We start from the raw sequence: 16330 nt of genomic DNA on the forward strand, positions 1-16330 counted from the left end.
TCAGGACTGGAGCTAGTATTTCTAGTCACAAAATCTGGCATTTGAGCCAATTGCTGAATGGGAAATCCCAGAGCTTCTCAACTCTGTGGCCAAATTCTCAGCATCTGCATATTTGTTTTCCTACCCATTTCATTTATTTTTAAATGAGAGGCTGACTGAATTTTCCCCAGGCTATGCCTTCCATTGTTGGCCCACACACAGACAGACCCACACGCCCACTATTTGCACTGACACAAAGGAAGAGAAAACACAGTGCAGAACGTATTAATACTTAGCAAAATGCACATTGAGATTCAAATGTATTTTGAGATTAGCATAGCTATGATGCTATACATTTTGGTTTTGAACAAGAGAGGTATAGAGAGCTGCATACAATGAAAACAATGTTTTAGAAACAGTGAGGGACTTGGACTTCCTAGTTCTAAGTTTATCACCTCCCTCCAGACTTCCCTCAGATCAACAGTGCCTCTCCTTCAATTTCCATACTCTGACAGTACCACAGCAAAAATGCTGATGAAATAAGTTCAAAAGCATCCCACTGAACCCTTTGCCAGCTTCCAGCCATCTGTGGCTTATGAATTCATGAACGCTTTACTACCTTTTCCCTTTACATTTGACCTCTACAGCATCTAACAACATCCAATTTGATGTTGTGTAAGATTTGAACTTGTGAGAAACTGCACATTCTTGTTTATCATTCACCTCATCCATGCTGCTCCTCATCACACAACCCTGCCCAGCTCTCTCTTCTCCAGGCTGAAGAGTCCAAGCCTATTTCATCTCTCCTTGCAGAGGAGAGTTTGTTGCACACCAAAGAGCAGAGTGTCAGTTTTAGAAAGAGCCATGAGGGCTGAATGACAGACTTACAGACTGTGCAGTCAGAGCTGCACACAGCATCTCTTCTGAATGGCCCAGAGAGGACAAAATTCCACACTTCCTGCAAAGGGCTGGTCAGGCCAAGAAGGACGTCAGTGAATACATCCAACTGGATTTGCATTTCATCTTTTAGAAACTAAAATAGAGGGTTCTGAAGGGATCCATACAGAGCTGTTATCTTGATTTACTAGGGGGAAGATGCTTCTGTAGTTCTCCAGTGCCTCAGTCTCTGTCTTCTCTAAACTTTTCACCCTCATTTACACCACATCTGAAAGGGAGACAGGCACCTCCAAGAAGTCAGAGAACCTCAAGAAAACAGAGGGACAAGTTAAAGGGAATCAGGTTACTTTTCATCAAAGAAAAGAATACCACTAACCATAATGGAGTTTCACCACTATTCTACACATCATGAAATTTGCAAAGAAGATATCCTGAAAAAATCCCAGAGCAATAAATTCTGCAATCACATAGCTTTCTTCTGAGTTGTAAAAATGAATCATGTGTTTTCTAGAAGCAAAAAGAGCAAATCATGATATATGAATAGGATCTGCTGCTCCTTCTCTGCCATTTCATATATATCCATACCTATCTATATATATCAGGTTATTAAAAAAAAAGCGAACATAACTTTGGGCTACACAGTCCCTACTCACAGCTGCAATACTGGCTTACATTGTCTAAGAGATATATCTACTAAAATGAGCTTTCTCACACGTCTGAGACTTCATGAGCTGAATTCCTGAAAGATTTTTGCCATGATTTTGCTGGGATTTTTTTGTGTTTTGTTTTTGTTTTGTTTTGTTTTTTTTTCTTTTCATTTATGTGCTGTTATTGTTGACATTTCAGAACTCCCAAAGCAAGAACAAGGCATAGCTGTTCCAGCTGCAGGAAAAGCCTGAGCGAATGCAACAGAGCCGGAAGGAACCTGAAGATCACTCAGCCCATGCTCACACCCCAAGGCAGGATCACCTACACCCATGTTCATTATTTCTCACAGACTCATCTATCTTTTCCTAAAGCCTCCCAGTGACAGAGACTTGACAGTCACCTCAGGCAGTCTGTGCCACACAGCTCTCCTATACATCCTGGGCAGAAAGGATGATTGTTCCCTTCAGTGCTGCAGCAGCCTTTGAGCACCTAAGACCATTATGCTGCCTCCCCTCAGCAATCTCTTCTGGTTAAAGAATTCAGTCAATCTGAGCTCTGTCAGGCTTGGTGCTGTGACCACTTCCCTGGGGAGCCTGTTCCAGTGTCCAAAAACCCTCTGGGTGAAGAATTTATTTCCTAACTTCCAACCTCAACCTCCTCTGATGTAACTGCAGGCCATTTCCTCAGGCCACCACCACAGAGAAGAGATCAGGGTGGCCCCTCCTCTTCCCCTCACTAGGAGTTGCAACTGAGTGAGGTCTCCCCACAGTCGCTTTTTCTGCAGGCTGAACAGGAGTGCCCTCAGCTGCTCTTCACACAGTTTCCCTTCAAGGCCCTTCACCATCTTCATTGCCCCCTCTGGATGCTCTCCAACAGTTCAATATCTTTCTCACATTGCAGCGCCCAAAGGTGTCTCCAGGACGGCAGGTGAGGGCACCCCTCCCCTTGTTGAACTTCACAGAACTGGTGATTGCCCAGCCCTCTCAATTATCAAGGCTCTCTGCAGGGCCCTCCGGCCTTTGATGGGGTCAACAGCTCCTCCCAGTTTTGTATCATGTGTGAACTTGCTCAGAATCCCTTCCAGCCCTACGTCCAAATCATTGATGAAGATGTTGAAGAGCACAGGGCCAGGATGCCATTGGATTTCCTGGCCACTTGGGCACCCTTTGGCTGGTCCAGCCTCTCTCAGTCAGCACCCTCAGGTCCTTCATTACATCACACAAAACTTTTTTTTGTCTGTGTGATTGATATATTTAACAAGAAAGGTGGCATTATGTAAAACAATTCCACTATTATTATGTTTGAATCATTGCCCTAAATAATTTTATGGTATGATCACAGACTAATGCTTGTCATCCTTGGGACACTAAAGATAAGGAAGATATTTTCAGTAGTACCACCGAGTTGCACTTAGCCTAGACTTGGTGACAGTGAAGGCACTGGAGAGGTCTCACAGCACCTCTGTATCATACCAGAAGAGTTCTCTTTTGTTTCAACATACAATCACACAAAGTGCTTTTAAATGCTCCACTCGATCTTAAATAATCTGTTTTTCCAAGAAAACAGGAAAAATTTTCTCTCTCAGTTCCTAGGAAAGATGACATTTTGCTTCCTTTTGTAAAATTTGCTGCATCTTTTTCCATTCTTCTGTCTTGGAGTGGTAGAATTCCATCCACCATTTCAGGCACATCAAGTATGAAATTCACAATCCCCTGAAGTCAGCCATCATTAAATATGGAAAGAGATTTGATCAGCCAAGTCAGTAATTTCTCCATACAAATTAACAAAAATGAACATACAAAGATGAGCACAAAGGTCTTGCATCACAAACATTTTGCCCACTTGTCAAAAGACTGCAGCTCCAGCAGACTGATCCCTCCTACAGGAAGGAATAATGGAAATCAGACATCAACTTCATCTAAGTAACATGTCTGAAAAAAACATTAAATGCTTACAGTCCTAATGCATTTCCAAAATATCCTTATTACTCCCCTAACTATTTGGAGCACATGAAATTTCCAGCAGTTTCAATTCTACTTTTCAGAACTTAGGTAGATTAAAAAACCCCAAAACCACCAAAAATAGAAACAAAAAAAAAAAAATCACAGAACTTCCTATTCCACATACTAACTTCAAAGTACACATTTGCATAAATGATTCAGAAATATTTAGACACTAAAAATCCATAAGAAGCAAAAGAGATTTACAAAATACTTTAGAAAAAATTGGTTTCTTATTTCCTCTCTGCGTTTTATGGGAAAATCTGGGGTTCCTGTCAGGTTTCATTTTAGGAGGGATGTGGATCACTATTTAAACTGAAATGTTTCTCTGACAGATGCAGACATTCCATCATTATATTATCCCACTGAATGGTCAGTATTGCCCACGAGATGTACCATATCCTCATCATGAACGTGCTGTAATGGCTAACAAGAAAAATTGCAGATGATTTATTTAAGCAGAACCAGCTTATATATTAAGGGTATGACATGTTCTGATGAATCAACTAATTTTTCCTTCTCTTTCATTTCCTCTAGAACTTCAAAGTAATCAAATGTTGTTTATGCATAAAATTTAATCCTTTCACCAATCTATAGTTTGATTGAATTTGCATACTCTATTTCCTACAAGTCAATGTGAAGAGAGCCTCGTGTAATTGAAACCATTTCCCCTCCAGTCCTCCTATCTTTGTTGCAGTATTTTCTATTAGTAGCTCTATTATGCCTAATATCTGTAATGTTGGCAGATCAGAATTTTCACTTAATGCAACCTGTATTTATAAACCACTAGGATGAAAAAAGAACAAATACAAGAAAGAGGAAATAATAATTACCTGTCTTTGATGCCACACAGATCAATGTGTAAATCACTGAAATTCCCCAGGGAGCCTTGCTGAACTAAAATGAGGTCCTTGGGCTGGTTATCAATAAAGATGAGCCTCATACAGCCTTGAAAAGCAGTAATGGGATTTAAACACTGGGAATCGGTGAAATTGTCAGGGCACCCTGTGGGAAAAAGAGAAGAGGCAGAGAAGAATATTGGAATGTTCAACTATTTCTGCTGGGATTTCCTGATGCAAGAACTCAGAGGCTTATTATTCCAAATGTTTTTATTCCTTTTGCTATGCAACCTCCTGTGTTATAAATCCTCTAGTTAGGGGAAAAAAGAAAAAAGGAAGAGAGAAGCCAGTCACTGAAAGTATCACAATATGAGGTTTCTACCTTGTGAAACATACTTGTGTTGAGCAAAATCAAAATGTGATTTTTTTTCATCTCTTTAAACTCCACAGCAACTAAAACATGAGCTGTTAAAAGAGTTGTACAGAATGTAAAATCATTATGGGTTAAATTCTGCTGCTGAAGCAATGTGCAGATGCAATCTTGTGGGCAGCAAGAAAGCCATTTGTATCTGAGCCTCCCCAGTATTTAGACAGCTCTGAGATCCAAACCTCCTGTACACCCTCACTTAGTGCTGTATCCACAGGGTTCATCAAGATCAGAACCATACTACAGTAAGCACTACACAGAAATATATTAGATTAAAAGATAGTTAATGACATCAATGTTTGCACTCTGCTCCAAAAAGCAGAAGACAATATTTTTCAAGACTTTTTTCAATTTCTAAATAGAGCTAAACCTATCTTCACTTTCCACAAGAGCTTTGTACATAAATACCTTTAAAGATTTGAGCTGCATGTCACCTAAGCTCCAAAAAGTCACTGAGCCTGATCAGAACAATGGTATCTACAGGAATGCTGATAACATTAATAACTCTAAGGCCTTTTAACCAGGGGAAAAAAAAAAGAAACAAAACCAAACCAAACCAAAACCACTCATGGTTAATATAGTTTGGAGATTTTGCATATATTGTCAGATAGATGTAGGTACCCATTGACTACCACTACCAGTACTCCACGTTCACAGCTCAGCCAGCAGTTCTGTTTGCTCTCTCCCTGCCAGGCTTGACCAACACCCCTCAATCTGTCCATGGTGCTGAATGCACTGCAATTTAATCACTCCTTACCTCTGCTCTTAGCTGCAAGCAGTGCACCTAGGGAGAGCTTTGTGGTGAGCACCTGAGGCTCTGCATCATGAAAACTTCCCTGCAACAACCCACCTCCAAAATAGTAGCTGTTCCCAGAGTAGATCCTGGACACAGTGGTTGCATGGCTGGCAGTGGCAGCGTCGCTGTCCAGTGTCAGGGTAATGCGGTGCCTTCTGGCATTGATGTTAACAGAATGCCAAAGCCCGTCGTGGAGATTAGTGCCTGGCAAAAAACGTGGACAAAGTGAAAAAAAAAAAAAATGTGCAGGAGACAACTGAGCTCTTCACATCTCCTCTTGCTTCCAACTTGTGGCTGCAAATATGCAGCTGAGCTATAAAAGGGGAGAACTGTAGCTGAAAAGGACTCATTAGCTCTGGAAACAAGCTGGCAAGGAGAAAGGGCCCAGGAAAAGGGAAATTTGGAGAGTATTTAAGTAGGTCATCTCACATTTTAGTCTAATCTTGTACTACTGCAGGCACTCATCAAGCTAGCTGAATCCTCCACCTTTCTGTTAACACACTGTTACAATTTTGGGGGTGTTTATGTCAATCTTCAGTCTGTTGGTAAATGCTTACAAGTCCAAAAGCGTGCAGAGATCTCTACTGAGCTTCTGGTACTAAGAACATGTGTGAGGCTGCAGAGGATTATATTCAGTGAGACATTCATAGCCTGTTCTCAGGCTCCAACCTGAAACCTGACTGACTCCAGCAGGTATCAGTAGGATTTGTGTTTCTCAAAACCCTCCACCACCAATACAGCACATGGTACTATTAATGGATGTACAGAAGTTGGATTTCTACATGGATGTCCTGAGAACTGGGATTGTTGCTGTGACCAGGAAGCTCTAAAGTTTGAGGGATATACTGGGCAGTCTCCTTCTCTTCCAGACACTCATGTGAACTGGGAAATTACTTGTCTTGTTTCCTTATTTTGAAAATCAGTGCTGCATTGTGTGGCTCTTGAAATATCACCACAGAGCTACAAAGAAACTCCACATCCCCTATTCTGACAGCCATGGGAATCAGTGGGGAAGCTTCTGAACCCACACACAGAGGTGCAGATCAAAAGCAACCTCATTACAGTTCAAAATATGCTATCATCAGGCTGAAGTCACTGAGATCAGCCACAGACAACTAGTATTTACTCCCCACCCTTACAGAATATTTTTGTTAATGCTGCTTTCATAGAAAACAAACAAGCACTTAGGAACACAAAGAGGTGTGAGAACAGTTCAAAACAAAATAAAAAATAGTGGGTGTTAGGTGTGTGTAAAGCCATTTCATCACAAATTTCAAAATGAAATTTACTCGGTAATGGCAGTTAACACATGCACAATTACCATAGAATTAGAGGGTGGTTTTCCAGCAAAAAAATGGATTTTAAACTAGAAGTGCAGTTTGAAATGAAATATGTTGTTAAGGTTTGAAATAATTAAAAGAGGAAATAGATCCCATTTGAGGGAAAACCAGGTCCATTCTTGAGCAAGCATGAGTTTATTGTGAGTACCTGACATCTGCAGAACATGGCACAAGCACCTCCTGCACATTTCCCATGTGCAAGTAGGCAGTTTAGCATGTTTGGATAGGCTGGACTCAGGTTCATTATTTCAGAACTACATAAAAACAAATGCATCCAACCAAATATTGACATTGTCTCAGCTTTGTCAACAATTCCATTAGGACTGCAATAAAGGCTGGAATCTCAGTTTTCAGTGTTCAATGGCAGCAAGCTATGGGCTGCAGCAATCTACATGAGTAAGGATAGATGCAGGGCTGCCTCATTTTCCATCATGAAGGGGAATGAAACATGCATACAGAACAGCTCTGCTTTGACAACTCTGTCAGTTTTTTATCGCTGCTTCTTTTAATAGATACATCTGCCCTCTTTTATTCTGTACAGGGAATATTTTAATATTACATGTTTTTAAACATCTGCTCTTTTAGAAAATATATTACTAATATTGTTATTATTTTTATTATTGTTATTATTCCCTCAAATTTTCCATCAGAGAGGCAGTCCTATTTTACCCTCTTGCATCCCACCAGCTTCACTACACAAAGCAGCTAAAGAAAGCCTAATAGGGAGTGTAAGGAGAGGAAGCCCATGGTCAGTCACTCTTCTGAGTGTAGCATAAAGGAGGAGTCCAAAGCTACATTTAGAGAAAGAAAATCAGCTCTGAGCCTCCCTTAACTTCTGCTGGGGAAAGATGCCGTGGCTGAGCCGGCCCCCAGCTGATTTCAGCACAGTCTGAAGATGGGAACAGGAAGGGCTTCATGTGACCTGACTGAAGAAAATTGAGTGTGACTGCTTAAGAACATAGAGGCTCAGCTAACTGTCAGTGAGATCGAGTCTGGAGATTTCAGGATGCCAATTTTCCAAGCTTAGATCAAGCTGGACAGAGCAGTTTTACCACTGGAAAGCAATTGAAAATTTAAAAGAGAAAGAAAGATTGTGTGTTTCCTTATTGCTTGATCCTTTCATCCCATGGAGCTGAACCTTTGTGTTTTAGAAGCAGACAAGTGAAAGTAAACAAAAAATAAACACCTTCAGAGATTTCCACTGGGTTCTCAGTCTCCTTTTGAATAAGTAGCATCAATCTCCCACCATGGAGGTAAAGCAAGAGATGTCCTGAGTTTTCAGACAGCTCGGTGAACAGAAGCAAGCCGTCTTTATTCCACGTTCGGAACTGGAAGCTGACTGACAAACCGTCAATTTGAGCAGTGCCAGGCAGCTGCAAGTAGCTTCGACTGGCGCTCACAAAGGTGATGGGAACAATCTGTGGTTCTGAGCAAGAAAAGGTCACATTGCCCTGCAAAAAAAAAAAAAAAAAAAAATCAAACATAATCAGCATGACTTTTTTGCAGTCATCCCAAAATATCTTCAGTTAAATAAGCTCATTGGATTTCTAATCGCCCTCAAGGCTGAGATAGGTATTATTATTCAGACACATATCTTTGGAAATCAATAGGAAATGTTATCTATCCATGTTGGGAAAACATACCTAACTTCAAAATTTTACTTTTACCCCAAATGCTGATGATCAAAAATCAAAACCTTACTTTTTAGAAGAATCTAAATGTAATCAAATGTCCTTATCAATGCCACACCTTAGCTGATTATCTCAGTCATACAGCCCTTCAATTAATTTGCAATTTGTCCAGAAGAGAAGCACATTTACTCAAAGCAGTCTGCAGAATCTGCACTAGCTTTTATCACTGTAGCTGATGGAAGAAATTACCCCATCAGTTTGTTCAGCCACTGTGGATTACCCTACCAGGTTAATCAGGCCATGGTATAAAACCTTAACAATATATAAAGCCAGGATGCACTTAAGGAGCCACATCTTTCTTTTCTCCAGGAGAAAATTGTTGCAGCCAGCTGCTTTGAACATGGCTGCTTTGTAAAATACCAGCTGTAATCTGATAAAAACATTGGAGTATAAGGCTTTCTCCATGATAACACTTCTCATCAGAGCCTGTACCTCACTCTAACTGGATAATTATAACGATCAGCACTTGATGGATGTGCGGGAAGTTGCACAGTGCTTGGGGAATTCCTGCCTGCAATCTCAGACAGATGATGAAACTGCTCCCTATCACTTTCAAATGTCTTTCCAATCTTTATTTTTTAAACAGGAAATAAGGTGCCAGAAATAGGCAAAGTAATCACTGGATTAAACAATCTTTGATAGATACTTATCTATATGGAGCTATAGTCACAGTGCCTGTTAGGTTCAGAATGCTACCAACCAGATTTGGCAAAAGGAATCCATGGGTATATCATATTAGAATGTGTTTTGAGATATAATCCAAAGCTTATCTGAACTCCGCTGAACATTAGTCAGGTGGGAAGTAGGATGGAAATTTGGTCTCAGCCTTTAAAAGGTTTCTACTACCAGCTGGGATTTGTTGCATGAAGAGATGGCACAAACTTTTTTTTTTGCTATTGTTACATTTCTACCTCAGTTTAATCAAAACTCAGGCCAGAACTCCTGTCCTGAGACAAGATCAGCAAAGAGTTCTGACTGCCATGCCAATGCTGGGACATATGGACAGGAGCTGCCAATCTCTTCCCTCTCTTAACCTGGTCAGACTTCAAGCTCTGAAGTCTGACTTTAACTTTAGCCTCTCCATTGTCTAAACTGAAGCAGAGCAGGTGTCGTTCCACACACCATAACAACAGAGAGCTGGAAATGCACAAAAGTGGTGCTGCAATATTCTGGGTAAATGGGATTAAAGGTGCTTTTGTAAGACAGACAAGAGGTGTGTCTGTCTTTTGGGGGTTTCTTTTCAGGAGGTATTTTTGTTATTCTTATTCAAAAATTGGGACTTCCATGACATAAGGGGCCATAAGTAATTGCAGTCAGGACTAAAAACCAGCCAGGATTTGTAAAAAATAAAAGGAAAAAAAAAAGAAAAGTTGAGTAAAACAACTGATACCCCAAGAACTTACATCAATTAAACTGATTAATTTAGGAGGGAAACAAAGCAGCATTCCAGAGCAAAGCCAGATGATGAAGTTAATACACACCAACAATTGTTGACATCCTTACACTGACCAACCTGTCTACCTCCCTAGAGACAGTAACATGAAAACCTGAAAAAAAGACATACACAACTGTTACTTTGAAGTGGATGGGTTCCCTTTAAAAAAAATTGTTAAATTTGCTGTGTTATTTTCAATCAAATTATTCCAGTAGGTCTAAGTCAGAAAAGTAAACAGCTCCCTCTAAACCTTCATCTGATCATGAGCATTTTGCATTAATTGGCAGCAGTTCTGGAACTCTCCAGGGTATATGCCAGATTTCTGGAAGACACTTGATTTTATAATTGAACCCAATTTAACTGAAAAGTAAAAGCTCATTGGCTAGGAAATGGGATAAGAATGGTCTAAACCCTAGAGAAAAGAAAGGAGACGCTCAGCTCTACCCAGCTGCCGGAAACTTTAGCTATCATGTGGCATTTGAGAATTCCATTGAGTCCATCTCCAGACTGATTAACAACTCCCCTAACAAGCAGTGAAATCTTAACAAAATAGTTCTTATTGTTCTTACAAGAAAAAACTTCTGAGCCTAAAAATGCAATCAAGATACTTGCAATTTTTTCACTGGCTGCCATGACAGCTGTCTTAAGAAAAGAGTAGAAGCAGCCCAGATTTCTGCAGGCAGGGTACAGCTTTAGAGGTGGTTCTTGTTCAAGTGAGATGTTGAATGAACAGGCAGCAGCATGTTACAGCATTTTAAAGAAGAACCAGAGCCTCTTCTATTAAAAGAGAATGGAAGAACACAGTTGCTAAGTGATGAGGATAAAAGTGGATTACATAGAAGATCCTCTGAGCCATAAACTTCATCCAAAACTGACTGGAAACTTTCCAGTGACTTCTGTGGGATTTCAATAAAACCTGTATAACTTCAATGAACCATTTCAGTCATTTCTGGCCCTTCTTCATGTAGTATTATGTACTGTTCAATGAAAAGAGAAGACAACACCACAGTCAGGGCAATTGGTAACAATTCCTTATACATCCTCCTTGCTCTCAAAGAATACTAATCAAAAATAATATGCACTTGGGAAATCATTCAAACTGACAGCTGCACAGCAATTCTCAGCACTTAGCCTACCAGAGGATCCAGGCCAAGATCACAGCTTGAAAAGAAAGAACAATAAATGAGTATTTCTGAGCTCTCATTCTACCTGCAGGTTAGAGCATCAAATGGGCACTTAAACTTTCCTCATTAATCACTCTGTGGATACTGTCCAATAAAAAGGGTCTCTTGCTTTCTGCAGAGGATTAGAAAGGATGATTTCATCTGACAGGTAAAGAGACTAAGATCCCAGGCCTGGCTGAGATACAAATGTGGTCACCTGGCAAGAATATCTCCAGCTGGGAAACTGGAGGACTACTTCTAGCTGTGAAGGGACTGAGTTTGCAGATGAATTTACAGGGAGAGAAACAGAAGAAAAAGGTCACCTTTGATGCAGTTTTAAAAGGATAAGATGAAAAATTGGACTTTAACTCTGAGAAACTGGATTTTGAGAATGAGGGAGGTTCCTTCAAGCTCTGTTTTTAAATTAATTCTCTCTAGCAGAACAAATGTCAGGAGATCCACATATTTCATGCACTTCTCAAGACCATGCTGAACATTCCATGAAAAGCAAATCAAAGTGAGATACCAGCTCCAGCCTTCTGAAATACTGCTGCAAACTGTCTTCAAACAGGATATGGGAGCACCAAGGTGCACAGTGTTCCTTCAGTTAGGATGGGTCCACTGAGTGAGCAACCAGTCCATCCCAAGGGCAGGGGACCAAAAGTTCCTGTACTGAAATGGGTTTCTGTTTCTGCGAAAAAATTTCAATATGGAAATCTAAAAGCTTTCCTGATCCAAGTTACATTGAAACTAATATGGCCCTGTGATAATCAATCTCGTATAGAGAACTGCCCTATCTCCACTTCCTGCAGGTACCATGAATTCCAATAAAATGTTAATTGTTTATCACATTGATTTAAGTTGTTTACATTAAAATAATATTCCAGATGGAGAGAAAGTAACTTTTAACAAAAAATAGAGAAGGCTTAGAAGAAACTGAAACATTGTGACAACATGAGAGAAAAAGGGATTAGATGCTGGGCTGGACCTTTCTGGATGTTCTTTATCTCAGACTCCTAAACTGACGGTGTCACTGGCCAGACACACAACAAAGGATTTTAGCATTTTTATGCCCATAGTAACTGTACATAACTGTTTCATTACATGGTGCAATAGTTAGGAGATGCTGAGAAAAGATGAGAGCAAATACAGAAATATTTTTTAAACATTCTACATTGTTTTTCTCAGACAGGAAAAGGGGTAAAGAAGACCACAGGAGGAAACACACATACACAGAAAATAGTGACCACTTAATATTTTCTCTCTATGGTGTATTGACTTTGTCTGGATGCTAGGAAGAAAACCGTCCTGTGTCAAGAGAAAGGCAGTTCAATAAAGCAAAGGCTGCACACAGAAGCAAAGGAAAACAAAAGACTTAATTTTTACTTTCCATGAGCAGATGATGCCCAGCTACTTCCTAGGAAGCAGGGTTTCAGCATGTGTAGAAGTTGCTCTGCAATAATGAATGCCTTCCTTTCTCTCTTGGCTTTTATTGCTGAGCAGACTCCCTTGGTGTGGAATATCCCTTTGGTCAGTTTGGATCAGCTGCATCTCCTCCCAGGATCTCACCCACACCCAAACTCCTGATGAGGGAGAATATTCACTCTAAGCAACAAGTAGGAATGAAGCCAGCCTTTCATATTCACCTTACTAATAGTGAATAAGATAGATGTGTTAGATCAAACTGGCCAATTACTACAGTCCAAGTCCAATTTTTGCTCCACTTCAAGGTAAAGTGATCTACAGCTTATTAGTTTTTATTGCCTGGAACAAAACACAGCAGCAATGAGATTTTTTTCCTTCATTATTATTATGAAAACAGAACTACATCTACCTTAAAATAGAAAAGTGTATGGAAAGCAATTCCTATCAGCATTTTCCTTTTTTTTATGTATTAGTTTCTCTTAATAGATTTTCCTCTTTTAAATTCCAATTATCTGTGTATCATAGCACAGCACCAGCTTAAATGGTTGGGGTGAACTGCACACAATCCAGGCTCCTGACTGTGATGAGCTCACCTTCTGTTATGCCCAGTGCCAAAGAGTTCCTAAAGCCTTACGAATTGGAATAAGACATTAAAATATATACCAAAGCCTTGGCTTTGCAGAAAATTACATTTTCTCCCATTTTCCTTATCCCCTGCTTGCTCCTATGACAATAATTAGCCATCTCTCTTCTGCTCCTACAGGGACTAACAGCCTTATCACCTCCCACCTTGAAACATCCTCCTCTGCTCAGCAGGCACTAACTGCCCTATTCATTCAATTTGACTAACCAGATAATGTAATAAATGAAACCCTGAACAATTGTTTCTAACCTGTAATTTGCTGAAGTCTGATGACTCTCAAAAAAGCCTTGTTTGCTCAGAAACATGTCATTTTTTCTGCATGTCATCCAGAATTATTAAAAAATATGGTCTCTCTTCCTGAAATACTTGCTTCATTTGTTGCCATCACAACTATCAAAATCCTAACACAAAGAAACTTTTATATCAAGGAGAGTTTATTAATGCAGCTATGTGCTGGATTATACATTTGCACGCTGAAACTCTTTAGAATTGTGGACAAAGCCAACTGAAATCAATGGGAAAGATGTTATTTAAATAGACTTTATTTCAAGACCTCAATTGAGGTGACACACTTAATTTCTTTCAAAATAATCCTGTTATACCCTTCAGGAACAATAAAATAGGACCTCAGAATGAATGCTATTTATATAGACTTCCTTGCTATTCCTCATTGCAGGTAGAATGCAAAGGAGACTCCTCTGAAGACCCAGGGACCACAAAGAAAGATAGAAGAAACTATAAAAACCTATTTTTAAAAGAATCAAATATTTCTAGAATCTGCCTTATCTAAAAAATAACAAATTCTGTTCTCCCTTTAATTGTGTGACCAACACTTCCATTAAATAATTGAGTAATTTTTTTTTTTTTTTAGAAATTCATGTTGGTCTACAGTGACATTGTGAAAAATGTCACTGAAAACTTCCAATATTTTTATATAGGATTCCTATAGCCTTATTGGAGCAACAAAAATAGGAAAAATAATCTAACTTGTGATTCTCCAAACCCTAGGAGGGGCCTTCACAAATCACCAGCCTGATGTTCACAGATAGATCAGCACTTGCCAGAGCACTTTGGTAGAACGAGACAAGTAAATTCTTCTCAGGATGAAGGTACCTCAAATCAGCTTAATAAAATAGCATGTTTGGATTCTCTATAAAGAGAATGAATTATTAGTTTACATTCTCCTGTCACTAGGTATCTTTCCTTGCTCTTTGATGCTGGCAATTGGTTATTTCCCCAAGGCACTGCAGTGATACATTTACATGTCACCACATCCCTCGCTGTGCTGAGCTGTCACTCTCACATTCAGCATGGCAGGCCAGCGTAGAAATCCAAGAATATCTGAGAGCTGACAACTTCTGCCTTACAGTACCCTGCACTCCTCTGGAGCCAGCACAGGGTTTGCTCTGCTAAACAAAAATGCAACTCCAATTTCTATTAGCCAGAGGTAATGGAAGAGAAAGGGGGATTGTGTTTTTCTCAATTTCAGTGAGTAAGTAGGGTGGAATACTGAGAAGACCAAACACAGCATGTTTTCATGATGTCCTAATTTCTTTTCATGAGCCAGACAACTTCCTATTTTGGCATCACAAATCAGTGAAGCACAAAAACAGCTTAAGACACTGACCACAGGTCACATTTGAACAGTTTCTAAAGGTGCGACCAGAATCTAACATTAAAGGTGCTAGATTCCACCCATCCATGGTGGAATGGATCCTATATTTTCAGGAGGCTGTAGCTATTGTTTTCTCTTATGTTCTCCCTCAACCAGATGCATTTAGCAATTCTCAATGGATTTGTCTTCCTAAATCTTGCTCCATCTCTTCCTGCACCTATGTATACTCTTAACATGCACAAAACCCCTCAATGAAGACTTCTCCATCCCAGATACCAAGAGATAAAATTTCCTTCTGTGAAGAAAACTTTCCCTTCTGCTTCTTGTAAATGTGGCTCTTACTTGCATATTTTCTTGCCCCTACTTAATTGCCCAAGAAGTGGAATTGCTGTGTGATTTCTCATAATGAGCAGTCTGCACTTCTCTTGTGCTGAGAAGACATTTTGTAAATAGGGCAAACCTTTAGATTACTATTTTAAAGCATTTTATGAGGTTTCCCAAGGGTCCACCCTAGGACCATGACAGCGGTTAATTACAGAAATTTGACTTCTCATAACCTTTTGCAGTAACCACTTGAAAAGCACATAAAAGATTCTATATCACTGCTCCACATTCAATGATCAAGGGAAGGGAAAACAAAATGAACAAAAAACCCCAAACAAAAAAACAACAAACCTTCCCCCACCCCCCCAAAAAAACCCCAACCCAACAAAAAAGCTCAAAAGAAATCCAACAAAAAATCAAACCAACCAAACAAAAAACACCAAACCAAAAAAAAAAAAAAAAAACAAAAAATAAAATCTAAACCCAAAAAGCCACAAAGCCTACAACATGCCATCAGGGACAGAAGAAGCCCCAGAGAGAAGAAAGATCGCCTGTCCAAACAGACAGTGCTATGTAGGGAGGTTAAGTATCAGACAATACAAAAATGGAATTCTGAAGGCAGTTCCAGTTCAAAGAGACAGGCTGCCTCGTTATCTTGAGATGCCTTCTCAAGGGGATTCATTGCAAGCCTGAAAACTGCAAATGAGTTACAGAAAAGAACAGGCAGAATGATAATCACAGCCACCACCCAAGAGTACAACACAAACTACAGCACTCTGCTATTGACAACCTGTAGTTTCTTCCTCTGACTTTAAATGCAGATGATTTGGGACCATTATTTATACGGGTGAGGAACTACATCATGAGAGGAAATCTATACCTCTGAAGCTGGGGTATCATTCTCCTGGCTTGTGTGAAAGATGTCAAAAGCAAAAAAAACCCCAAAGCTGATATGTGTGAAAACCTCCAAGTTTGGCTCACTGACTGTGGCAACATTCACAAAGGCACAGAGAGTGAGTGTTGAAGTCTGCCTGTCTTTGGAGGCAAAAACTGATGTCTCCAAGCATTAATGGCTGTCTAATCCCAAACCAACCAGTTTGTTATCAAA

At 39.8% G+C, this 16330-nt stretch overlaps 1 protein-coding gene across 1 annotated transcript in view; it reads right to left on the reverse strand.

Annotated features, from left to right (window-relative positions):
* The window catches only part of CNTNAP5 (contactin associated protein family member 5), a 261242-nt gene that overhangs the window by 108486 nt on the left and 136426 nt on the right, over positions 1–16330 (reverse strand). Inside the window, exons 8-10 of the mRNA XM_054277569.1 lie at positions 8113–8377; positions 5641–5790; positions 4358–4529 (exon numbers count right to left, since the gene is read on the reverse strand). Coding sequence (XP_054133544.1) covers positions 4358–4529; positions 5641–5790; positions 8113–8377 — 587 coding nt within the window. The remainder of the gene's footprint in view (positions 1–4357; positions 4530–5640; positions 5791–8112; positions 8378–16330) is intronic.

The sequence above is a fragment of the Melozone crissalis genome, unplaced genomic scaffold, assembly GCF_028551555.1.
Source record: "Melozone crissalis strain CALT ecotype California unplaced genomic scaffold, PUWL_Pcris_2 ptg000023l_1, whole genome shotgun sequence".
NCBI lineage: Eukaryota > Metazoa > Chordata > Aves > Passeriformes > Passerellidae > Melozone > Melozone crissalis.